Raw genomic sequence first — 26908 nt, forward strand, 5'->3', positions numbered from 1 at the left:
AAAGTTCTCCATCTGTACTACCACTCGGGGTAGTGTGGTCGAAGTACCAACCTTGGACTGGACTGCAAGAGACAGCTGCTGGGCTTCATCTTTCTGGCATGACAGTAAGCCTTCCTTCACGGATCAGTTGGGAGCAACTGATATGACGAGACGATGCTTCATACTGTTTTTCTTGAGCTTACATCTTCAAGTAAAATGTTACGACTTTTGGCAGTTCAGAACTAAATAGGGGTTTGAGTGACTTGACTTGGGATTTGAGTTTCAGGGGCTCTTCAAGTTACGTGTGGGGGGGGGGGGATTCTTCAACGGCGGGACCACGCTTTCTCGTGCAACTGGTCCCGATGAACTGCACGCCTCCAAAGTTTTTCAGTGGTAATATGTAAATTGAGTGATGGGCGGGGCTTGAGAAAGCGCATCCTCTAATTCGTCGCGCAAACTGCATCATCCAAAATTTTACCCAATTGTATCACAAGGCGCGAACACAAACATGAAACCAAAAGAAAAACATCTTCTCTCAATAAAGAAAATGAACGGCTTTCAGCAAAGTTTATAATGACAACAATAATTTTCAATATAAGATTTCCGGATTAAATGCACAAATATTCATCAAAATGAAAAAACATTAACATCATTGTGTGGGGAAAAAAATTAGCTTTCCAACGATATGCGACATCATATATAAATATTCTTGTTTCGCGACATGCCGAAAAATTTAAATCCAAACAAAGGAAATTCTTAAAAAAATTCAAATTCAACACTTTCTCGATAACAGAGAATAATTTCAAGCATATAACATTATTTCAAAAGTTTCTCTCCCTCAAAATATTTTACAACACAAGCCTTTTTTTTTTTTCTTCAAAGCATTGGAAACAGTGGAGAGAAAAAGAAAAAAATATATATAAATTTTTAAAATTGAAAAACTCACACGGTCTCAAAATTATTTAACTCCCGGTTAACAAAAATGTTTGTTTCCCTTATTTAATAAAAAAAAAAAACCAGACTCAGAATATGCAAAAAGCGAAAAATCGGATTTTCACGTATAAAAAAAAATATACAACAGATTACGAACAGTGAGAGGGAAAAAGAAAAAGGAATCTTATCTTCCTTTTACACGTACCGAACGAACGAACGCGTTCGTGTGGGAACAAGAAAACTGACTCATCAAGATGGCGATAATATCTTTGATTATCAGTGGATCATTAGGTGTGTCTCTCTCACAAAAGAAAGAATATATTATTCAAAAGAACACACATTTTCTCGTTCAATTTAACTCGGAATTTCTCAAAATTTCACAGGAAGAATCAGAAAAATTCAAGGAATTTGTTGTTGAGCTCAAATGATTGAGATGTCAAAGCAAAGCATTTAATATTTAGAATTTTCCGACAAACACATACAGTGTGATGCATAAAGAGTGTGTGTCCACTCTATACAAACGATCTGTGGTTCAGATCTCGGGCATTTTATGAATATCAGACGGAATGATATTCATAACACACATGAATGATAACACAAGAGGAAAGGAACTAGACAACCACGAAATTCGGTTCAGCTTTCCACAAAAATATAAAGACAGAAGCTCAAATATTTTCCACGCGACAAACACAATTATATTTACATTTAGCAAATTTCACTTATTTGACATGACAATTCTGGGTTAAAATATGTCAGGCTTCTTTGTCAAAGGGGGGGAAGTGTCCTACTTTTCCCACCGTGACATCACCGACGGTTTCGGAAAAAAAATTTTACCGTAGGGAAAATTTTTAGAGAAAACACTCCATAAAAAAAAAACAGATGTCAAGATCTACTCTCAATGATGTTACACAGTACTTGATGAAAAGAAAGAAAATGATTGAGTGATTTAGTTGCCTGGCTGTTCAAAGTGTTTCAAAAGAAAGAACAATCGCAAACGTTACCATGACTCATTTGACATTTGGGGACAAGGAATGAAGACAATGTCTACACAGACGAACAAAATACAAAGTGTGTCACCTGAGTTATTCCAATGTGTTACCTCTATACTGCTTCTCATACGATAAAAATATGACTTCGATTCAACGAATTTGTCCATGCTTCGGACTCTACACACGCATCATGAAAACGAAACCAACGCACCATGAAAATGAAACTAACGTAAAAGAAAGGACAACATCAATGAAAACAAAACTACTACTTCTCAACGTACAAATACTGAAATCATCAATACACAACAGTGATCTGGTGTTTCACAGATACAACAAACGAGATCTGGTGTTTCACAGATACAACAAAAAGGGATCTGGTGTTTCACAGATACAACAAAAGAGATCTGGTGTTTCACAGATACAACAAAAAGGATCTGGTGTTTCACAGATACAACAAAAAGAGATCTGGTGTTTCACAGATACAACAAACGAACAAAATCTTTAAATCTACAAACCGACTTCTTCTGAGATTCATTTGATTGTCCTCAATCATACTCGACATACTTGCTTATGTTTACGAGTCATCACAAAATTCTCTTTTTTCCTGGAATACTCAAGCAACAACACATGATTAATATTCGATTGCTGACATTATAAACAAATGATATTTGTTATGGAAACAAAATAAACATGTTTTTCAATGTTACATTGTGACAAATTATACATTTGTGAGTCAATTTCCACTTCGATTTTGTCTCGGTGGTCAGGCAAATGCAAATTGTTACATTGACAATTTTATGATATGATACACACACAGAATGTAGAAAAAAATTTTTTACAATGTCAGTCTTTAGGGGATGCTGTGATTCGGTGAACTGGTTGGAATCCATTATGAGTTGTAAACCGGGATTTGGGTGAGTTGCAATAGCCCGACCTCTGGTTCCCAATCCTTGCTCCACAGCCAAAGACCCTACCTTCAACTGTAGAACGAAGCGGATTATTGCCGGACAAAAACAAACATGGCGAATTTGCCCAAACAAACTGGCCCGAACCGGATTGCCAGGGGTTTACCTCGGGTGGTTTCCGGTAACTGCAAACCCTAGGGTCTAAAGAAACTTGCGAAGTTACAGTGAGAAAAACATGGTATAAGGGATTCCTGTTCACCAAACGTCACAACACCAGCTTACAACATAACAAAGCAAATCTTTAAGAGTTGTGACAAACATTTCAAGGAAGTGTATAACAATATTTCAATGATTTGTGTATTCTCATATGATATTTCATTGTCTAGACATGTCATTTCATGATATACAAATGATCAAAGAATGTTAAAGTCTCAAGAAAGTTTGCACTGGTGAGAGCTTGGGTAGTTTGACCATACGTCCATTTGACAGGACAAAAAAATTGTTGCTTCGTTTATCCTTATGAAGGATTTGACTCGAATTTTTTTTTTTTTTTTATGCACAGACTTTATGGTCACATTCCATTTTGAAAAAGGATTTTTAGGCAACTTATCAATCAATATTTCCCAAAGAGACACAGCACTTACATTGCTTTTTGTGTTCGAAAGAAAAAAAATTACCGAGCAAATATTCATGAGAGCAACCCTGAGCATACGTTGACAAATTCTATGTTTCGATCATAGACACAGAAAAAAAAATAAATGGATTTCTTTCAATCACACATCTCGCTTAGTGTGAACATGACCACTACGAAGACAAAAAAAAACTTTTCATGTGCGAGACAATATATTTTTGGCACAACAAAATACTCAAAGAACCTTGCAACGTTAACACTTATGTACATACATATTAACTCAAATGACAACGATATTAGTCTCTGAACCTTGCAGGTCGGACTACACTTGGACGAAGATTATGAAATCTGTTGTGTCTTCGGACAACAGGAACATTATGTCTAGGAACAATAGGCACATTAATTTTCGTAAACAAGGGCATATCTCTAAAAGTTAACAAAGAATTATCACCATTTGTATGCTGTGTCTCAGGGTTCGATTCCGAGTTTAGTGTTACAGAGGACCGATTCTCATTTTTATTAGAGTCCAAGAGAACTTGTTGAGTTTTACGACGTGGTCTAGATAATCTGTCCACATGGACAACCTGGGTATCCTGTTCATTTCCAACTTTCTGGATACGAAAGCTAACTGGTGAAAGTTTTTCCAACACTTTATATGGTCCTGTATTTTTCTTAAAAAACTTCTTCGACAAATGAGGTGGGACTTTAGGAGTGAAAAGATACACGAGGTCTCCAACCTGTATGTTTTTGTCAACTGACTTTGCTGAACGATTAGACTCTTGGATTTCTGCTGCACTTCGTAGATTCTCTTTAACTATGTTAAAAGATTTTGAAAAAGTCTCCTGAAGATGCTGTGCGTAACTTGTGTGTGTGTAGGAAGGGACTGGGCCATTGTAGAGCATGTTTGCCGGCACTCGAAGTTCACGACCGAACAATAGAAACGCTGGAGAATAACCCGTGGAATTATGTGGTGCTGACCTGTGAGCCATTAGTGCCCATGGGAGATGAATATCCCAGTTAGTGTGAGTGTCATTTACCAAGTGAGAAAGAGATTTGACCAAAGTTCCATTTAAACGCTCGAGAACACCATCAGCCTGTGGATGATAGGCGTGCGTAGTTATCTTCTTGATTCCAAGAGTTGTGTAGACGTCTGTCATGACTTTCGACAAAAAATTGGCACCACGATCAGTGATGATCTCTTCAGGAATACCATGAGTGGCAATGTAACGAATCAAGACCTGAGCAATGACTTCTGACCTTATATTTGGAACGGCGAAAGCTTCTGGCCAACGAGTGAAATAGTCGGAGATGACAACAATGTAACTGTTTCCAGCTGATGTGTGTGGCAACGGTCCGACACAATCCATCGCTATTCTTTGATTCGGACGGGACGTGACTGGAACTCTCAGCATTTGTGATTTATCTTGAGCGCGGTGTGCTCTTGATTGTTGGCATGCGTGACAAGATGAGATGTACGTTTTCAGCAGCGAGTACATGTGAGGAAACCAATAGGACTGTCTCAGTCTGGCGAGAGTCTTGGTGAAACCCTGGTGAGCTGAAGTAGGTACGTCGTGAGACAACTGGAAGATTTCCATGGTCAAGGAATCTGGTACAACGAGTCTGAGTCGTTCAGGAACATCAGCAGAATGAACATGAAGAAGTTTGCCCACAAGAAGGAAAGTTAAATTCTTATATTTTGGGGATACATCAGGCTTAGCTTCAAAGTTACCATCAGAGTCAAAGAATTTGGAACAGAACGGATCTGACTCTTGAAGTTGACGAAGAGAGTCTTCAGTGTAATTTGGTACAGCCATGGTCTGTATCGAAGATACTGGAAAAGCTTCTCGGGAGAGAAAGTCAGCTGTGGTATTTTGACGACCTGGTTTGTGTATAACTGTGTAGTTATACTGCTGTAGCAACATCAACCATCTGGCAATTCTGGAGTGTGGGTCTTTCAATTTCAGCACATTGGATATGCTAGCCTGGTCACAGTAAATAACGAAATGTTCTTGGTATAGGTACTGTCTGAAATATGCAGTAGCAAAAACTAGAGCAAGGAGTTCACGCTCTACCGTACTGTACTTGACCTCTGCTGGCTTGAGTTTGCGTGAAGCAAAAGCGACTGGGTGACGGATACCTTTTTCATCATCCTGCATCAGGACTGCACCTACTGCTTCTGATGAGGCGTCTGTATATAAGAACCATGGTTTGTTCGGTTCCGGAAGTTTAAGACAAGGAGACGAAATTATTGACTTTTTCAATGTGTCAAAAGAATTTTGAGCTTTTTCAGTCCAAAGAAATTGTGTGTCTCGTTTCGTTAGCTCAATAAGTGGCATTGCAACATGTGTGTAATTAGGAATGAAACGGCGGTAAAAAGAGGCTAAACCCAGAAAAGCTCTGACCTTCTTTTTGTTTACAGGCCTGGTCAAACTACTCTCCAGTGGCAAAACTTTTTTAGGATCGGGTGTGACATAACCACCCTTAACAACAAAACCAAGGTACGTGATCGAATCCTGGAGGAACTGACATTTCTTAGGTTTAAGTTTTAAGTTGTGATCTCTGAGTCTCGAGAAAACTATTCGTAGCTTATCCAAGTTTTCCTCTACCGTTTTACTTGCTACAATGATATCATCAACATATGTTGCTATGTTAAGTGGTTTTAGGCCAGAAAGAACTATCTCCATGAGACGTTGAAAACTGTTAGGGGAATTTCTCAACCCAAAAGGAACACGCTTCCATTCATACAAGCCTTGGTCTGTGATGAAAGCTGACTTATACATGTCATCAGGGTGTATTTGCATTTGGTAAAACCCTGAGCATAGGTCCAAAGAAGAAAAGACAAGGGATCCTGCGAGCATGTCTAGCAATTCTGTCATGTTTGGAAGAGGATATGAGTCAGGAATTGTTTTTGTGTTTAATTTCCTCATATCACAACACAATCTATAAGATCCATCAGATTTTCGAACCAAAACCACAGGAGCTGAATATGGTGAAGAACTAGGCTGAATTATGTCAGCTTCGAGTAGTTCATTTATTTGAGACTGAAGCTCATTTTTCAACTTGTATGGGACCTTATATGGACGTTGTCTGACCGGAATGTCATCTTCAAGGAAGATGCGGTGTAGCAGTGTGTCACAAGAGCCTAGCTCTGATACTGAACTAGCAAAAACGTCCTTGTATTCAACAATCAAATTTTCAAGTTTTGTTTTGTTTACATGTGACAAGTGGGACAAGTTAATGTCAGAAAAAGAAGAGAAAGTGTCACAAAAATTTTCTTCAACCGAGGAGCATATGTCATGTGTGACTGAGTGTGCAAGTGATAGTGGTTCCACTTTAGCAATTTTTGTGCCTGGTTCAACCAAAGCTTCCCGAGATGAAGGGTTGATTACCTTGAGTAAGTACTCATTTTCTGGAAGAGACTCATAAACAGCATTTGCTACGTGAAATACTTGGACTAGTGAACGATTTCCCTCAAATACCAAAAGATTAGACGACACACGAGGTTTGACAACGATGGGAATGAAAATCTCAGAGTGTGGAGGAATTTTGATTTGTGTCTTTGACCTACCATATGCAATTTTGTGTTCGGTTGACCACTCTTGCTTAGAGTCTGGGAATGTCAAAATCATTCCCTTAGAAGAAAATGAAAAGTTAGCCTTTTGTTTTGTGAAGAAGTCAACTCCTAAGAGAGCTTCATACCTTTGTGACGAGCTAGCAGGAATAACAAAAAATGTCTGCTCCACTGTTTTGTCCAAAATTTGGAAAGAAAGAGTGATAGTATGTTGAATTTTAAGTGTCTCTCCTGACACACCTTTAATGACAACAGGCGTTATTTTTGTGTACCTGTGAGTCATTTGGTTGTTTCGGCACCAAACATGTGAAATCAGAGTGAGCGAAGCACCTGAATCTACGAGACAAGGAAGTTTAAGACCATCAACAGTGACATCAACTACTGGTAGTGATTTGTCTGACTCAGAACAGTTAGTAGTCTCTTCATTTGTTTGCACATTGTCTGTGAATCTGACTTTTGGAGAAGTCGAGCGTGCATTGTTTTCATTGTTGGAATTTGGCGAGATAGACCTTGTTTTGTTTTGTGTACCCTCATTTTGTGTGTTTTGACCTCTGCCATTACGATTCTGGTTTGGACGTGAAAAATGTGGACGTGGAGACGACTGGTTACGAGAAGTGTTTCCACGAGAGTAAGTGTTTGTTTGTCTAGAGGACTGGTCTCTAATGCGTTTGCGGCAGTCTCTGACAACATGGCCACGATATCCACAGTAAAAGCATGTTACTGTATGCCTCCAAGATTCACCATAGGGTACGTTTTGTGTTTGGTAAGTCTGTGGTCGAGCACTTTGAGTACACGAAAGAAAATTTGGTGAACGTGGACGAGTATTTGGCACGCTAGCCTGGTTTGAGAGTGACAACTCTTTCAGTGATTTTTCCAGTGACTGTACTTTGTCCATGAGTGAAATTAACATGGTATCTGAATTTACAGCATGTGACACTGGGGAACACACCTGTGACTGTATCTGTGCAAGAGACGTTTGAGGTGCGATTTGTGAGGCTGTTCCAGCCCAAGCTGTGGAATTTGTCATGTTTGAGACCGTCTCAATTCTGTGAGCTATCTGTACAGCAGCTTCAAATGTTGTGGGACCTTGTGTAGCCATCAACTGTCTAAGTGCGGGATTTACACCATGAGTAAATCTAGAAAGGAGGAGTGAATTCCTCAAAGTCGTGACCGATTCATCCTCATCTTCTGTGATAGGAACTGCTTTACGAGACAGTGCTTCCAATCTGTCTGCAAAATCTTTCACCTTTTCAGTGTCATGTTGCACTGAACTAGTTAGCTGAGCTAACGTGTATTCGGGAGTGACATGAGTATCAAAACGTTCGATCAAATAGTTTTTTAACTGGTCATAGGTCATCTGAGCTACACGGTACTCATTTTCACGCAGATGCGAAGCTACTTTTCCGGCACACTTCTGCAGTACTAGCTGCTTTTTCTGTGGTGCATTCCACCCTGCCAATGCAGCAGCATTGTCAATGCAACGAAATAACTCACGAGCTGAGGGTTCAGCTGTACCTGAAAATATGGGCAAATTGTTATATGCACCCATCAAAATAGGCCACAGGGTTTGTGGATCCTGTGCTTGTGCCATAGTCACTGTGTGTGTATGTCTGTTTACCAAAGGAAAAACAACTAGCAGTAGAACCAAAACAATTATTTGTGCATCAAATGAGAGGTCACCCCTAAAGAATTCGATCAACATAACCTGTACATATAAATATATACACCACTATATACTTAAATTGTATCCACTCTATACCAACATGAAATTTTTCAATCTTAGGCACACCAAATATTCACATATTTCATAGCTAACCCCCAAAATAAAATTTGTGTGTGTGTGACATTTAATTAGTATTTTACTTGACAAGAGAGCAGAATATTTTATATTTTCATGCAACACAAATGCATTTCTTAGAATAGCTTCAGGAGAAAAGAAAATTACTCAGATTCAAGTTTGTCACGGCACCATTTATGTTGTGGTGCTAAATTGTTGAGTACTATTTAAGTTGACAGTACTCGAAGAAAGAAAACTTTTGGCCTGGTGATCATATTAGTGGGGTACCATTTTTGAGTTGTTACCGTGTCCGCAATAACCCTTTGTGTGTCGGTGAGTAATTCTCCTGAATAAATATGTACTAGAGCATTTTAACCGAAACAATTAAGTCACAAAAAAAAAATAATATGTCAACACACAGAGGTCTAAATACACATTAGGTTCTTTAATTCTTAATTCATATAACCAAAACAAAATACCAAAAAAAAACAACGATGCTGAAATACCTTACTATACTTATCAAAAATTATTAATTATTTGGGTGCAAAACACAAAAAACCAAATATTGCTGCAGTTTGGTTTTTCCTGACCACTCAACAAAATTTGTAAGAGAAAATTTACTCACATCTCCCATATTATGGTCACTTCATTCTTGACAACCGGATTTCGATGAACAGTTCCCTTTAACTTGAACACTCAGTACGGACAGTTCGTTTTCTCATAAGTCATCCTTTGACTGGCGAATCTGCTTGGCGAATTGAACGATTAATGTAATGTCCTCTGTATCTGTTGAAGCGACGGTCCATGCACATACTTTACGATGTCGGAGCATCAAAGTTCTCCATCTGTACTACCACTCGGGGTAGTGTGGTCGAAGTACCAACCTTGGACTGGACTGCAAGAGACAGCTGCTGGGCTTCATCTTTCTGGCATGACAGTAAGCCTTCCTTCACGGATCAGTTGGGAGCAACTGATATGACGAGACGATGCTTCATACTGTTTTTCTTGAGCTTACATCTTCAAGTAAAATGTTACGACTTTTGGCAGTTCAGAACTAAATAGGGGTTTGAGTGACTTGACTTGGGATTTGAGTTTCAGGGGCTCTTCAAGTTACGTGTGGGGGGGGGGGGGGGATTCTTCAACGGCGGGACCACGCTTTCTCGTGCAACTGGTCCCGATGAACTGCACGCCTCCAAAGTTTTTCAGTGGTAATATGTAAATTGAGTGATGGGCGGGGCTTGAGAAAGCGCATCCTCTAATTCGTCGCGCAAACTGCATTTTTTTTTTTTTTTTTTTTTTTTTTTTTTTTTTTATGCACTTTTCCCACCGTGACAAATTTCTCCTCGGTCAACACCTCTGAATTGCTATTAATTTAGCTGTTCAACTTCCTCTATATCCATATCATTGAACCCTTCTCCACCCACCTGTTTCGCTAACGTGACAATGCCTTTTATAGTATCTTCAATTTACTCTGTAGAAATGGTTGTATTCTTTAGTGCACATTGTGGCAAAACATTAATCCAACCCAAGAGGACTGTTTCTCTCTTGGGGGCTGCCACGGCTCTGGTGATGACAGTAATGTCATTAGCAAGCCATTCTAAATATGCACAACTAAAATTTTGTAAACAAAACACATGAATGACGATTTTTGAGAGTTGAAAAAAAAATTTCAATAAAGGGAAAAAACCGCGAATACGGGGGGCCGACTGTATATTCACAAATGCATAGCAATGATAGAGGTAAATGCATGGAAAACTGCGAAATTCCTAATGCATGCTGATACACTACAGCTCCGTTCACATGCTGAAGTTGGTTTCTGTGGTTCCCAACTTCGAGGTGCAAATGCGAGCCGATCTCCCCGTTAAAAAGTCTCGCCACAGAGAGCAACAGTCCTACAAACAGTACAAATATTCAGTCACGACACATCACTCACTTCACTCCTGAAATATAGATGACAGCACTGAAAAATCATACACAACACTAGATACTCACTCAGACTGTTAGGTACACACACTTACACTTCCGGCACAACTCACTAGGTAGTAAATTGCCTATGGCGATAGACCTGAGTTGTGCTCGGATGAAAGAAAAAGAAAAAAAAAAAGCCCCGTTCACATGTGCAAATATTGTGGTAGCATTGGGAGTTCTAGCACTTGCTTGACGATTTTTTTCCTTCGTAAGGAAAGCCCCCCCCCCCTCCTCCTGGGCAATGCCGGGTGGACCCATGCATTAAGATGGCACGATGTAGCTTAGTGATGGTAGATTTGGGAAATTAAGAGGTAAAAAAACAATAGAATGGAAGAAAGTCGAAAGAATTTGTTTAGCCCACATGCAGCAAAACACCAAGTCTACCTCTGCACAAAGTTCATTATGTTACTGTGAAGGTCACCCCATCTATAGTCATTGGATATACCAGGCTGACACGTGCGCCATCTTTACCCTTTTTTGTAGTATATCCAACGGCTATCAGCACTCGATTCGGGGAGTTATTTCCAGGGCCGTCTTAAGAACATCATGGGCCCCCCCAGTCCAAGTGATTTCCCTGGGCCATGCTCGGGTGGGCCCATGCGTTAAGACAGCACTGGTTATTTCCCGCCTCACCCTGCCTGATTTTGTGCTAAGCAGGATGGCGTGTCAATATTACAATTACATACCCAAAGAGATAGGTCATAGGTACATCTATTTAGATACCCCTCTTCCCCTACCGTATGAGTCGTGGATGGTCCATTCTGGTCCAGGGCAGTGCTGCCTTAACGCATGGGTCCACCCGGCACCTCAAGCGAAGAGGAGCCTCACGAAAATGAGGTAGAGTTGAAATTTTCAAGAAGCATACATGTAAATTTGCCTGGTAGAGCCTCAGAAAAATCCCTTGGCCCAGGAGCCCATGGTGCTCTCAAGACGGTCCTGGTCCAGCGACCGGGTAATCTTGGTTCTGCCCCCTCTCCAACTGCTGTATCGCGTATGCATCTCGTACACATCCAGGGCCAGATTAACCATTAACATTAAGCAAAATAAGCACGTGCTTAGGGCATCATGAGAAAAGGGGCACCATAAAAAATGATCAAATAGTACATTGTTTTTAATTGTACAATTTTTTATGCAGGCTCAACAATCCTGTAGAAAATCCTAAAATTTTAGAGCACTTGATTGTACAATTGAAGGTTTTTATTGAAAGGTTGACCAGGACCACAACTAAAGAAGGGGAAGGGGAGTCTGTTCCCTAGGCTGGAAGGGCATCGAGTTTACTTTTTCCTTTAAAAATTACGGGGATGGGGGTGCCAAAATTTATATAGACCCCAGTGCAGTCTCAACAGCATCATAGGCCACCGGGTAAAACAAGAGTTCCCCGCCCCCATCCTACTAGTATAAATACCTGCTTCCCAATTTTCATACTCTACAAAATTTCAACCAGATGAAATTGTTATGAGGTTTTCCCGGCATTCGAGGCTCCCGAGCCGTGGCATCGTAGAATTTGGGCAAAAATTTCTACTTTTAAACCCCCACCTAAAAATACCTGCTTGCCGGATCTAATTGTCATAAGGGGCCATGCGTTAAGGTTGAAAGTAAAAGGGGGGGCACCAGAATCACTTGCGTACTTAGAGCCTTCATATAAGTTAATCCGGCCCTGTACACATCGTTCTGAAGCGTGGTTCTCACACTTATGCAGTTACCTTGCCTTAGATTAACGTTTATCCGAGAAGCTCCATAGAGACTCCATAAAAAACCACCATTGAACAGACACCCCATGAATGTAACCACGACGCCAGCCTTACAGACATGGCCCTACAAGGGGTGGGCTGACAAGGCTCCAGTCCTGGGGCCCGGGATGATTTTCATTTTTTTTTTGTTTTTTCACGCTATAAATTCATCATAAAGGGGCCCGTAAAAGCTCCCAGCCCTACTTACAGAAACACTGTTCTGACAGCAATTGCAGCTAGAGCTCTAACCACCACCACCAGCTGGTGTTGGTTCTGTGGGCAGTGTCGTCTTAACGCATGGGTCTACCCGGGCATCAGAAAAACGAGTAGTGGAATTGTTCGAGAATTTCCCTGGTACGGCCTCAGAAAAATCCCTTGGCCCGGGGCCCCATGATGTTCTCAAGACGGCCCTGCATGTCGGAAAGGAGTATACGTATGAATACTTGTAGGTGGTGTGTTATAAGTTCGAGGCGCTGCCATCTGTCTGTTCAATTTAAAATGACAGATGTGCTATATCCGCTCAGTCAGCCACAGCTAGATGCTTGTCAGCTAGGATAAGCACGCATCTCGACGCCCCTTTGTAATGTTGGAGGGTTTAAAGGGGGAAATATGTGCCCCTCCCCATTCCCAGTTGCGGCCCTGGATCCCTTATTATCTGATGCAATAGGATGGATTTCCCCCCCCCCCCCCTTTACACCGTATTTCCAGTGCAGACGATGCTCGAGTTTACAAAAAGAGTGGATGAGCAAAAACGTTAGACGCCTCGGCCGGGCCGGAACTGAAGTGGGGGGGGGGCAGCAGAGGAGTCGCAAATTTCACACTTTAACTTCTCTTTAAACATTGCAAGGGGGCGTCAAAATACGAGCTCGCCCCGGCTGACCATCTATAGCAAGGCCGTCTTAAGAGCACCATGGGCCAAGTGATGTTTTTGAGGCCCTACCTGGAAAATTCTCGAAAATTTCAACCACTTCTCATTTTTGTGAGGGCCCATGCGTGCGTGTGGATGTGCGATTATTTAATGCTAATGAAATAATTCTTTCCGAGACCACTCTGGAGAGCCGGGGGACGTAATTCCATATACCGAACATGGGATGCGCCTCATTGGCTAAGATCACTATTACGTCACTAAATCGTCACACCCGATCTAGAACTCCTTAATGCACGTATCATGTATATGAAGGCGTCTTAACAACGACCTCCTATATCAAGGTTTCTAGAATATATATAACCAAAGCTAAGACGCCTTCATATACGAGCGGAACCATCAAGCATTCTGGTCCTCGCCGAAGGGTTGCTGCACGAAATCGTCGCTTCTGAAATGACCGTCAAACAGAGGGAAAAAAAAATCGCTTCGGTAAATCTGGCATAGCAACCTAACAGAATTCCCCGCGCGCTAAAAATGCTTGGCAAAAGCGTATGGAAAATTCAATTTGTGGGAGAAACGAGGAATTTCAAGGAACGGATTTACTATGGGAAATAAACCGCGTTTCACGAAATTATGATTATAATCACGAAATTATTGGTAAACAACAGGTTGAATTCGTAACAGTTCGTGTGATGACGATCAAGTAATTAATCTTAAACACAAAAGTATATAGCAAAAAAAAAAATTCTTAACTTTTTTTCAGTTTTTTGGTGAAAATAAAATATTCCTATATATCCCTTACCCCGATCCTTAATTTCCGGATAAAAGTGGCATACAAAAATATATATAGTCAATTTAGATAACATTAAGAAAATTTCTTCTGGATATTAAATGATTGTGTGAAGTTAAGGATTTGATAAACTACTGCCTCTAGATATTGGAAATTTAGTAAAAACATTCTTAAATATTTTAGGAGCATTTATTTTATCAGAATTTTCTTCAGTAAATTACAAATTCTGAATAGCACACACAGGTTCAATAATGTAAATTGACGAGCTCAATGAGTGAATAAATTTATTTATTAAAAAAATATTCAAACATAATGTACATAACTGATGAAAGCAAGATTTTACAAATATCATTCACAATTTCACATATTTTTCTACACCATGTAATCAATTATTACGCTGCTTTAGAGTACCAGTAAACTTTGGGAATTACAAAAAAATATGCTTAAATAATAGAAATATAGTTCTTTTCTTGAAACTGTGTGACCCAACAGCAATTAATCTGGAAAAAAAAATATATATCTATATATATATATATATATATATATAAATAAATAAATAAGGAGTATTAAGGAGTTCTAACCAAAGCTGCATTAAGATCTTTCAAGCGGCTTTGCTATATAACCTATATTATCTAGGTGGTCGCGAAGCGCTAGGTCTCTGCAAGCGCTTTGGGTGGTCGTGTCTTAACCCGATCTCGACTTCAGAACTCGATGTAATGCGCGGCATATTTATTGGCGCCAATATACTGCCTGGCAACGTTTAACAGTACATATATTTAATTTTAGCTTCAATCGGCGTTGCCAGTCGGTGTAATGGTTAGAGTATGGGGTTTGTGTATTGAAGGTTGTGGGTTCGAATTTCAATGCAATCCCACTCGAATTCTTTTCTTAATAGTTTCACCCGCGGTCTGTTTTTGGAATATCTTGTTTCAACTTACAAGTTTTTCCGTATTTCCGGTTGTGGTGACAACATAGTTGATAATTTCAGTCCGGGGGCAGGGGCCCCCTGTAACGGCCGGAGGAGCGAAGCGACGTCCGAGCCTGAATGAAGTTCGGCCTACAGGAGCATTTATTAATAAAGTAGTCGGAAGCATGTTTTTTTGAGTTGTGATATTATATTGTATATCATTATTATGATAATTATATTATGCTGCTGTAAAATTTTGTCTTTGTAATATTATATCGTGATCAGCCGGGGGCAGGGCCGCAACTAGGGAGGAGCAGGCGGGTCTTGTGCCCCGGGCGCTGGACCAGAGGGGGCGCAAATTTTATTCTCAAACCTCTCCAACATTACAAGGGGGTGCCAAAATGCGCACTTACCCCGGGTGACCAAACATCCAGTTGCGGCCCTGGCCAGGGGTGATAATAAAAATTTGAAAACCACTGATCTAAGGGGTTTTTTTGAATTTTTACAAACTTGTTCTTCCATATATTCGAATATTTATTTAAAACGTCACTGTGTGTGTGTGTGTGTGTGTGTGTGTGTGTGTGTGACATGTTGCCAATGTTGATATGTTCAAGAACAATCGCCTGCTGTTTTTTTTCTTTCTATCACAAGACGATTTTTCACATGCACTAGGAAACGGCAGATGTACAAATAAAGCCTCTTTTGATGCCACCACATCACACATCATAACCTTCTCCAACACGGGAGTCATTCAGTGTCGACAGACTTTGTTTGTCTCGCGTGTGAAATGCGATGCGATTTCTTGTTTATAAATTTGCTGCTTCTTATAATTCTGCTTGTTTCGCCTTTCTTGTGCGAGGTAAGAAATTTGGCAAAGCGCGATTTTTCTGTTCAATTTCTCTCTCTCGTATTAAGTCCCTATTTGCGCATGCGTGCATTCGATATGTTAAGGTATTGTTATTACATAATGATAGTCTCTACTGGCAAGAAATCAATACCTTTTCTCGCGGTCAACGTGATGAACTGGATCTGGGGATTTCCCGAACGGAATGCCGCGTCACCCTATAGCAGTGGTTCTTAACCAGGGGTGGCCGTGCGGGAAAGCAGTTTCAGGGGGTTCGTAATGAATATAAATGTAACATGATGGCTATATATTACATTCTCCTGAAAATTGAAAGGACGCAAAATTTTGAATTTTTCATTTTAAAAATACTAAACCTTTTTTTTTAAACCTATCATTTTGATACCTAATATTTTTTAGCTTTGAAATTTTTATAACAATTATCGGATATAATTAATTTAACTAATTACAAAAAACTAAATTAAAAAAAAATTGACAACGCTATATTCAAGGGGAAGGTATGCAGGAAGAAAATATTTTGTCTCATTTCACAAGTGTGCATATTAGTTTGTCCAACCCCTGTACATTTATTTATATTGCTTGCAAATAATTACATTATTCGCATTTAATCGCATTACTCCTGTTTATTTACATTATTTTTAATTGCTCATTACTTGCATTATTATTGCCTATAACTATTACTACGGAAAAGAAAAAAACATTTCAGACGGGGGCATTACTTTGAACTGGTTTAACTTTGGTAAGTAGATAAGTAGCTAACTTCTCTCTTGATTAGTAGTTAAATTATTAAGAACGAAAATCGGCAACGTATGTTGAACTGGTGATGGTGTTTCATAATTGGCATTGCAAATAGACTAAGGATTAGCATTCTTATTAAAGACGCAGAGTAGAGGGATCTGAAATCGCCCTTAAAATTTTCTTGACCAGGAAATTTTATTTGACTAAATCGATTTCTCAATGCGAACTTTACTTTTTCTCAGACATTATAATTACACATAACACATTAATTACACACAATTACACATTATAAATACAAAAACAACGCCACAACAGGCAAAACGCCCAACGAGGTGGCTGATAAAAAGATGCCCATAAAATATGGATGTCATATATTTCAAAAATACAGCAACCCAATTAAAAATGCAATTAACACAAATTATAAGCAATATATAAAAGTGATAAAATATTATACAATGCCCCATAAAGAATACTTATGGTTGTCTTATTCTAAGAATGGATAGCTTCTCGATTTACCCCAACATGTTTATCGTATTTCTTTTTAAACGTGTCAATTGTGTTACAATTTACTACCTCCGGGGGTAAGCTATTCCATTTATTAACAACCCTATTAGAGAAAAATTCCCTGCGAAACCATAACCTTGCATTGTCCCTCACCAATCGATACTGGTGTCCCCTTGTAAAAGCAGTCGATTGGCGGTGTACTAAAAGTTCATGGTCCATTCTATTGAAAATTTTGAACACTTCGATCATATCTCCTCGACACCTGCGTTCATCCAATGTAAAAATATTCAAAAAATGAAGTTAATCTTCATAACTCAAGCCCCGTGTGCCAATAAGGACACGCGTAGCTCTTCTCTGCACCCCTTCAACCAAGTCTATGTCCCTCTGTAGGTATGGTTTCCAAAACCTTACAGCATACTCCAGTCCAGGACGAACTGAGCCTCGAAAAAGCGGAAGAATGACTTTAGGAGAACGCGAAGAGACCTTTTTGAAAATGAGACCAAGCATTCTATTCGATTTTTTGACCCCCGCTGAACAATGTTCAGAAAACCTAAGTCGCTCGTCAATGAGAATTCCCAAATCGGTGACCCTAGTTGCATCCAGGATAGTGACACCATTCAACTCGTAAGAGAACCGTGGGTTGTTCGAACCAAAATGAGCGACCATGCACTTATCAACGCTAAACGTCATGCTCCATTCATTTGCCCATGCTGCAATCCTGGTTAGATTGATCTGGAGCGACTCCCTATCGCTTTGATTCCCGATTACTCCCATTAGCTTCACATCATCTGCGAATTTGCTAGTATTCCCATCGATACCCTGATCAAGTTTATCGATAAAAAGTGAAAAAAGTATGGGGCCGAGGACACTTCCTTGAGGAACTCCACTTGTGACGCCTGTCCAACCAGAGAATTCCCCGTTCACCATAACTCGTTGCGATCTATCTCGTTAGGTCGCATTAGGTATAACATTCATGAACTACATAACACACATACATAAAAAAAAATCGATCTTCCTCTTATAGGGTCCAAAGGGCCACTTCTTAAGCCGCGTGATGGCGTAGCCAGGAACAGGCAATATCCTACATTCTGGTCTGGTCTGAACGTTGGATTTTATGATGCAGCCTGCATTGGCGTACGCAAACGGGGGGCCCCCCTCAAGGCCGAGATTACAGTGTTATTTTACAGGAAAAAACGTAAAAAAAAACCCTTCATAAGAAAAAAAATTTAGACTCCCCCCCCCCCCCCCCAAGAAAATACTGCGTACGCCTATGTGTAGCTAAGACAAATATTGAGAGAAACTCTCCGATACAACTCATCATATCTCATGAATAATGTTTGGTTATTGACAATGACATGATAACCTAAAAAAAGCGGTTCCAGCGAAATTTTAATGCGAAAAAAAGTGGTAGGAATCACCCCAAGCTCCCCAGCCCCTACCGTACTAGTCAAATTTTCTTGAATACCCGTTCTCCAAATTTGTACGTAAATACGTAAGTGGGAGTATTTTGCGGCCCGATGCAAAAGCAGCTTTACGGCTCTCTAAAACGGGGTTTCCTAATCCCCTAGTGTCCATGGGGTACCCTGGTACACGCTAGGTTAACATTGACACCCAAGAATAACTATCAAACTTCTATTTCGTGGTCATGGAAAAAAAACAGAAACCTAACAGCCAGTTTCCCATTTAAAAGTCTCTCCGCAGAGAGTTGGCAGACCTAGAGCAAAGTTTCATAACATGAAAAAAAATCGAGCATTTACCATATTTACTTCAAAATATGGAAGTTAGATGGCAGTATTATCTGTCACACAAAACAAGCACAATTTGACAACATAATACATCAAAACCATATACACTCAGAACACGCGTTCTGGCATGTACCAGTTCGTTAAAAATTTCGTAGAGGAATGTGTACGAGGTGCATGCATGGTTAAATAGTTGTGGCCAATAGTTCTCATGTCGTGAGTTCGACACCTGGTTTGCGGTAGTCAAAAACTTTCCTGACGAGGAGGGGTACAACAGAAAAAGATTGTTACAGCAATTTGTCCCACACACTGAAGGATTAACGTACCAACCTCTCGGTGAGTATAAAAAGGCTGCTGTTCGGAAACGACAATAAATTGTAGGTCCCGGTCTAATTAGTCCTTGTGTGCAGGGGGGGGGGGGGAACCTGAGGCAACAAAAATGATCAATCTTTCTCCTGCCGCCATCATTACCAATTCTGAAAGGTTGGACATAGGCAACTATACCTACGCAGTGCCGTCTTAAGACATGGGCCCACCCGGCCACGGCCCGGGGACCTCAAAAGAAAAGGGGGCCCTCACAGAAATGTGGTTGAGATTTTCGAAAATTTGCCTGGTAGGGCCTCAAAAAAATCATTTAGCCCGGGGGCTCATGATGCTCTTAAGACGGCCCTGTCCCTACGTCCAGCTTTAACCCAGCAAGCCTGTTCAACCGTAAGTCGTTACACAATCGGTCTGCCTCCCCCCCACCCTCGTTACGGCCTTGCCTGTATGCAACCCATCATCACCCTTGATAACAACCATGGTCCCCACATCCTGAAGTAGGGCCCCCTTTATGGTGGATTTACAGCTTGAAAAACAAAAAATAATGAAAATCATCCCGGGGCAGAGCCTTGCCAGCCCACCCCTTGTGGGGGCCATGATTACAACATAGCTGTTTCGCAATGATTTACTTAATTAATGTGGACTTTTTCCAATGCTACCTTTGCCACAGCAACATTTCTCGAGATCTCTTATTATGGTTTATACTTCCAGGACATACGTCATAGTAGACGGCATAGAAAAGGTACTGACGGACAAAATAACGAAGAGGAAAAAGTATACAATGCGGATAATTCCCCGCTCCCTTACAAGTTCTGGATTAGCAATGACTTCAGACCAGCTTTTGACACCGAGGAGGAGGAGGAGGATGACGACGACCAGATATATTCGATTACAGAATATCCAGACCTTTATCCGTACAACATGTACGTCCTCCATGAATTTATTTTGTCGAACATCGAAAGGAATGAGACGAATCTCATGCTAGACACTTGGTTCACCATGTGAAATTCGACAGAAACAAACTTCATCAATGAAATACTTGCATATAATTTTGTTTTTTTTAGAAAGGAGAAAAACTTTGTATATATTCTGTATACATGATATTACTGTAAAATACTATTACGAAATGCCAAAAGTCGTTTGTGTCGTCTGATTTTTATGTGGGAGAGGATACAGGTGGTCCTCAAAGTTTACATTGCAACTCTCTAGGGGGGTGTACCTGTTGCATGCCTTGAAGGGATTTTCTTTAAACTATTCTGGGGAGTAGTGTGGACAAATGATTGCCATGGTAAACAAGCTGTGAGCGGCAAAAGTTCGAGAACCTCTGGGGTCTGGTGTATTTACAGGAAAGTTTAGCAGGCTATAGCCTAGCGCGGCAAGTTCAGAGGGGCAGCAAAATTTGTATAAACCTCAATAAATCAGCCTCTGCGCAGACAGTAGGGGACTAGATCAGTTAACTGACCAAAAGAGGGACTTAAAGCATGGGCAAGCATGTGAATGACAAAAAGAGTGGTCTAGAACAGCGGTTCTCAACCGGTGCTGCGCGGAACCCTTGGGGCTCCTTATGCACTCTCCAGGGGCTCCGCGGCTGCTCGAGGAAAATAAAGAAAACAGTAAAATTTAAAAAACAAATTTATAAATATTCTGAAATAGTAAAAATAAATCAGTAAATTTAATAAATAATTAAAAAATTGGCCTAGGGGGCTCCGCCATAGAATTTTTCTTACTTAAAGGGGCTCCGCGAGTCAAAAAAGGTTGAGAACCGCTGGTCTATAGAGTCTGAAAGCCTCTATAGACCAGCGGTTCTCAAGCATGTGAATCACCAAAAGAGTGATCTAGAGCAGTGGTTCTCAACCTTTGGAAGCTCCCGGCCAGGTAAATCTCTTTTGCGTTAAGTGAAAGGTTCAGTCATACACACACAACCAACGAGAAATTAATGGGAAAATGAAACTGCGAATCACACTCACGGCCCGGTGTGATTTCGCTCATTGTTTTTCAAACCGCACACAATCCGAAAAGGATTTCTTTTCCTTGGTTCTGAAAAAAGAGGCTACATGGATAGATTAGTCTAAGGCGATTTGATAAGGGCTATTCTATTCTAGGGCCCCTATTTTAGTGTCTATAGATCAGTCGAACCAAAAAATATTCATAGTTCACGTGTCTGACAAATTAGTTATTAGTATTGTTCAAAATCAAAACCGTTTCGTAAGTTGAACTTGAAGTGTGTACACATAAGGATTAATTATTTTTTCCATGTTGATGAGTCCTCGAGATTTTTCTTCTATCCCAAAAGAATGGTAAGCAACGCTAAAAATATAAATTTCTGTTTTGAACATCTCGATTTAACTATAACATACGAGGCCAAAAAGGTCAAGGCCCGACCCTGAGGCCAGTTGCGGTGATTGTTTAATTGTGTTTCATAAAGTGCAAAATGCTTATTTTTAATAGGACATATCTTTAAATTGCCAAGCCAATGCTAAGTTGAGTAATTGGGGTGAACACAAAATACATATATATTTGAATTAATTCAGTTTCGTTTTGCAGGCCGATGAAAATTTTTACCTTACAACAGCGGTTCCCAAACTTTTTGAAGCGCGACCCCCCCCCCCCCACCTACATAGGATGTAGGGTAGGGGTCGTATATAATATACCTTAATAAGCATTAATAATAATTTATAAGCATTATAAATTATTATTATAACCTTAATAAGCATTTTCGAAAAAGGTAGTACAAAATACCAATATTTATTAAACACGCTCGAAAGAACAAAAACTTTTGAATAATTTAAAAATACTGTACATAGCAGGGGAATTTTGAGCGAAATATTAAAAAAAAATATCTTTGTGTTGTGGTTTCACAGTCTATAAAGCAATATCCTTATGGGGGGATTTATCGTAGTAAAGGATATCGCGCGCTGTTTCGAGAATTTAACCTTATACTAGGAAATTCCAAACAAGATTTTAAAAAATATTGTGCATAGGTATTTAAAATCATCGAGTGTCGTTGTAGCGAGGTTTTACTGTTCATATAAACTCTGTAGCGTACGCAGGATTTTCTAAGGGGAATCGAGGCAGATAAGCATTCTCATCATTTTTTTCTTCCCGAAAGAGGTTTCGTTTTTTTTAATGCATAAATACATCATAATCTCGGCTCGGGAAGGAGGGTGGGGGTCCGGCCAGGGCCGTCTTAAGAGCATCATGGGCCCCCGGACCAAGTGATTTTTCTGAGGCCCTACCTTAATAATTCTTGAAAAATTCAACTACTACTCGTTTATCTGAGGCCCCTCTTCTCTTGGGGCCCCGGGATGTGCCCGAGTAGGCCCATGCGTTAAGACGGCACTGGGCGCGGCACTAACATGTGGGGGCTATGGCCAGGGACGTAAGTATAAGTGCAACAAATTCGTTCTAAAGTGTACAGTAGTGGAATTGCAGTTTCATGTAATAAGTGTAAAGTATTCGAATCGCTGACAAAAGAGAACCATTGGAATACGGTAACAAGCTTGCGATCTAGACCAGAGGTCTTTTTCCAGTCGCTCGCGAGCACTGCCTGTACCCATCATCAAAAGCACTTAATATTAAAATAAGTCTCTGAACTTTTTGAACGTAATAATATACTGCAGTATACCTGTGATTTGTCAGTCACATGTGCCTGACAAATCACAGGTGCCAGGTCGCCATGGTAACTAAAAGGAATTGGTACTCTGTGGCACCTGAAATTTTCTTTTTTGCATTTATTAAATTGGAGTCTGAGAACAGCTCAAAATATTTAGAATGTATAACAGCATATCTACTGACATGAAAGAGGGCCATATACCCCGGGAAAAGTCAAAAGAAACATTATTTTTGCACTGGTTTTCCTCTGGTAAAATTTTTCTGGTGCCTAAAAAATTGTTTGTAGTGCCTAGATTTTTTTTTTTTTTTGTAATTTGCCAAGCCCTGCGGCATACAATATGATCCTGCCATGGGTCGGGCAGTCATATGCAGTGGGGGGGATTCTTTCAGAGTTCACCTCAGGATAATATTAGTCTAAGTTTTCCACATCAGCTTGAATGGTTAAACAAGTGATAAAACACGCGTTAATCCCCCCCCCCCCTTTTGTCTCTGAAAAAACTGACGGGTTCAGACCTGCCCTCACTGATGATGCATGAGTGATCACAGGGGTCATTAATTTTGCAAAATATAATTTTGTTGGAAGTGAAATAATCTAGTTAATTCATCACAAAAAAAAAAATGAAATACCAAATTTATGATTTAATTCATTTGTATTTTGTGAAGGGTCAGTTTTTTCAGATCTAGAATTTTGTGCCCGAACCCAAATTTTGGCTGGACAGACCCCTGGCGATAGAGCACATGCACAACAACTGTATGCAATCACTATTCAAAGAAATTGTTTTCGTTTTTATTAGAGCCCGGAAGTTTAGGAAATAATAATACTGAAACTAGACACGCGGCGGAAAAGGCACCAAAGAAAAATGCTTATAATTAATGGGAAAAATAATTAAAAAAAAACAGCGCCCTCTCTCTCTAGCCCCATCTTGATAATAATTATTGCTACAAGTTTTAATTTCTTTTAGAGAGCAATTCTTTTCAAGTTCTCAATTTTACAGAATATGGACTCTAAAATTCGGGGGGGGGGGGGGAGAAAGAGAAAATGTCAAAAAAAAATTCAAAAAAGCATTTATGGCAGGAAAAATTCACCAAACGCATTTCAAAGAAAAGGTTTGATAATAGGCCACAAAAGGTATTTATGGTGTTTTTACCTGAACATCTGGGCTCTAGTTATTGCATATGTTATCGCTAAAGCTCTAAATTGGCCAATTTGCGATGGGGACCAGCCCAGTTGACCTATAAATTTCGATGATGTAAATCACAACGAATTAGTAGTAGTATTAGCAGCACAGTTGAGCAGGGCAATGGCCGAAGTTCGGGCTTTCGCCGTTCTTTTTATCCGGCCCCTATATATAGATCACTAAGATATCGATATTCCGATTCCTTTGATCGTTAGAGTTGCCATAACTAGCCATAGTCGCTGTGGTTAACTATGGCTATGGTATAATCATAAATGGCTATAATTATCAGAAAAAAATACACCAAAAGCCGGCGATGATCCTGAATCATTGGGATGTATATACAGGAGCCGGCCAAAGCCCGAATTTTGGACATTGGCCCCCGTCGCGAATTGACCACCTTCGGGTTTTGGCCCAGTAATATATACACTATATAGCCATAAGTCAGTGTTCACTTTGGAATTTGGACTTTTTTTTAATTTCTTGAAAAATACCGACAAATTGTTCTGTAATTTCGGGCATGTAAGCAAAATGCTTTGACTCGCACTTTTTCATGAAGATTTAGTCAGGAGTAATTTCAGGGAACTGACGAAAAATTGAAAATACTTTTGATCCACCCTGTATCATACGAAGCTGCAAATGATTTGTAACTTTCCCAAAACGTTTTAATTGCCTTGTGTAAAATATTCTAGCATAAATTTTCATGAAAATATCACATTCTCTCTCTCAGTGGCAAAAAAATTAGGAACAGCTTCACTCAAACTTCGACTCGTCCATGCAGCACGTGCGCTCTGTAATAAACCAGATTTAATGATAAAAAGCTGTCTCCCGCTCAGAAGCACTAGTTGATGCCGCAATTTGCTTGTTCATGGTTCAAAATCACCAAAACAAGAGTTTTGGTGACTTTGAACGTGGCATGATTGTGAGTGCCACCAGGGGGAAGGTTCCAGTATCTCCGAAGTGCCGCTAACCTTATTGGCTTTTCTCGTACAACAGTATTTTCCATCTTCAAAGAATGGCAGCTAAGTCAAAAAAAAACTTCAAGCGGAATAGTGGGAAGAAATCGCTTGCGAATGAAAGGTGTGTCAGGCGACTGACACATTGTGTGCAGCAACAGAAGAGCTACAATGCAACAAATTGCAGTGCAGCAGGGTCATATCCCCTATGCTTCACAAGATGGATATTAAAACAAATTGGTTTTAATAGCCGGCGACTAACAAGAGTTTCTTTGATTTCACTGCAAAACCAAAGAAAATGGCTTTTGTGGGCTATAGAACGCCGAAACCGAACACTTGATGAATGGAAGAAAGTTATCTAGTTCGATGTGAGTCAAGATTTCTTCTCCATGATGACGGCAAGATCCGTGTGTGGAGCAAGCAGGCCATGGATCTGGCATGTCACATGACAACTGTTCAAGCGGGCGGCGGTGGAATAATGGTATGGAGAGCATTTTCCCTGGTATAGTGTTGGTCCCTTATTTCCATTGGAAGCATCTGTCAATGAAAGTGCCTACCTCCACATCGTTGCTGACCATGTGCACCCATTTATGGGCGTAATGTTTCCCAATGATGATAGCTATTTCCAACAGGGCAATGCACTCCTACCGGGTTGGAATTATTACGGATTGGTTTGAGGAATATGATTCAAAGTTTTGATTACTTCAATGGCCCCCTCAGTCACCCAATCTCAACCCAATTGAGCATTTGTAGAACAAGGTTGAAAGGTCTTAAAAGCTTCGAAACACCACTTTCTAATCTGAGGGAATTCAAAGCTGCCATTTCGTTAGTATGGGCTAATATTCTTCCTCAACGGTTTCAGCAACTTGTAGAGTCCATGCCTAGAAGAATATATCTGCTGTTATCAAAGCCAGAGGAGATCCCACACAATATTAGTGGTGAGTAGCAGGGGGGTTCCTAATTTTTTGGCCAATGGGTGTATATTCACAAAGATGTTTTTTCATAAAATTCCAATTTTCTTCACATGGTTTTCGATCAAATTTCACAAAATATATACAAGACATACTATAGTGAAATCTTAAAATGAAACAAATATTCAACTTCATAATCACTAAGAAAATGATTTTTCATTATGCATGCCTAGAAAATATCAATTTTATATTTCGGAAATCTGGTTCCCAGCTATATTTGTACAACTTTTATAAAAATTCAGAAAGATGTGGGAGACACAGTGAGATGTAATTAAAGTTACTTGCTGAAAGCTTGATAAGGGATTTTTCACAAATTGATATTTTGATTATTTTCTGTCACTTGATTATTTCAAGAATAAGCCCACAGCACCATGAAAATGAGCACAAGTTTATATTTTGACATACATGCTCGAATATAACACCACATGTAGGACATCAAAATAAACAAACTGAGAGGAATGATCAAACAGAAACTAATTGAAATATGAATTTGTGAAAAAATCTCTTATCCAGCTTCTTTCAGTAACTAACTTAAATTACAGCTCACTGTATTGCAGATATCTTTCTGAATTTTCGTGACATTTAACTGGAATTTATTATATAAGTTGCACAATATATCTGGCAACCAAATTATGAAAAAATAAAAATTGATATTTCCTACTCACGAGGAAAAATTATTTTCTTAAAACAATCATGTCTTGCACTGAATATTTGTTCTATTTCAAATTTCACTACGTCTTGTGTACTTGTCAAATTTTCAGTGAATATCGAGAAATTCGATCAAATACTCCATGCAAAAAACCATGGGAAGAAAATTGAAATATTAAGAAAAAACATTCATATCTTTGTGAATACACAATATTTTAATGAATATCCATGATAGTATTACACAAAGTAAAACATTTTGGGAAAATTAAAAATCATTTGCAGCTTTTCATGATACAGGGTAGATCAAAAATATTTTAATTCTCTTGTCAAAGTC

At 39.7% G+C, this 26908-nt stretch overlaps 1 protein-coding gene across 1 annotated transcript; it reads left to right on the forward strand.

The window, feature by feature from the left end:
• The first annotated feature begins 15737 nt into the window (after window positions 1-15737).
• LOC149081248 (uncharacterized) lies at window positions 15738-20340 on the forward strand. The gene is made up of 2 exons (XM_089237319.1): window positions 15738-15904; window positions 19924-20340. Exons 1-2 carry the CDS (start codon window positions 15833-15835, stop codon window positions 20215-20217), a joined length of 366 nt encoding a protein of 121 aa, XP_089093445.1. The 5' UTR covers window positions 15738-15832; the 3' UTR covers window positions 20218-20340.
• Window positions 20341-26908: the final 6568 nt, after the last annotated feature.

This window comes from Pholcus phalangioides, unplaced genomic scaffold, assembly GCF_987345545.1.
Source record: "Pholcus phalangioides strain wild (caught in Gottingen) unplaced genomic scaffold, Ppha-v1.0 ptg000010l_1, whole genome shotgun sequence".
Lineage (NCBI taxonomy): Eukaryota > Metazoa > Arthropoda > Arachnida > Araneae > Pholcidae > Pholcus > Pholcus phalangioides.

Bases quoted from the DNA above. Each gene is read 5' to 3' on its own strand.
- LOC149081248 (XM_089237319.1), top strand. From the start codon at position 15,833: ATGCGATGCGATTTCTTGTTTATAAATTTGCTGCTTCTTATAATTCTG. The intron at 15,905-19,923 runs GTAAGAAATTTG...TTATACTTCCAG, and splicing joins TTTCGCCTTTCTTGTGCGAG to GACATACGTCATAGTAGACG.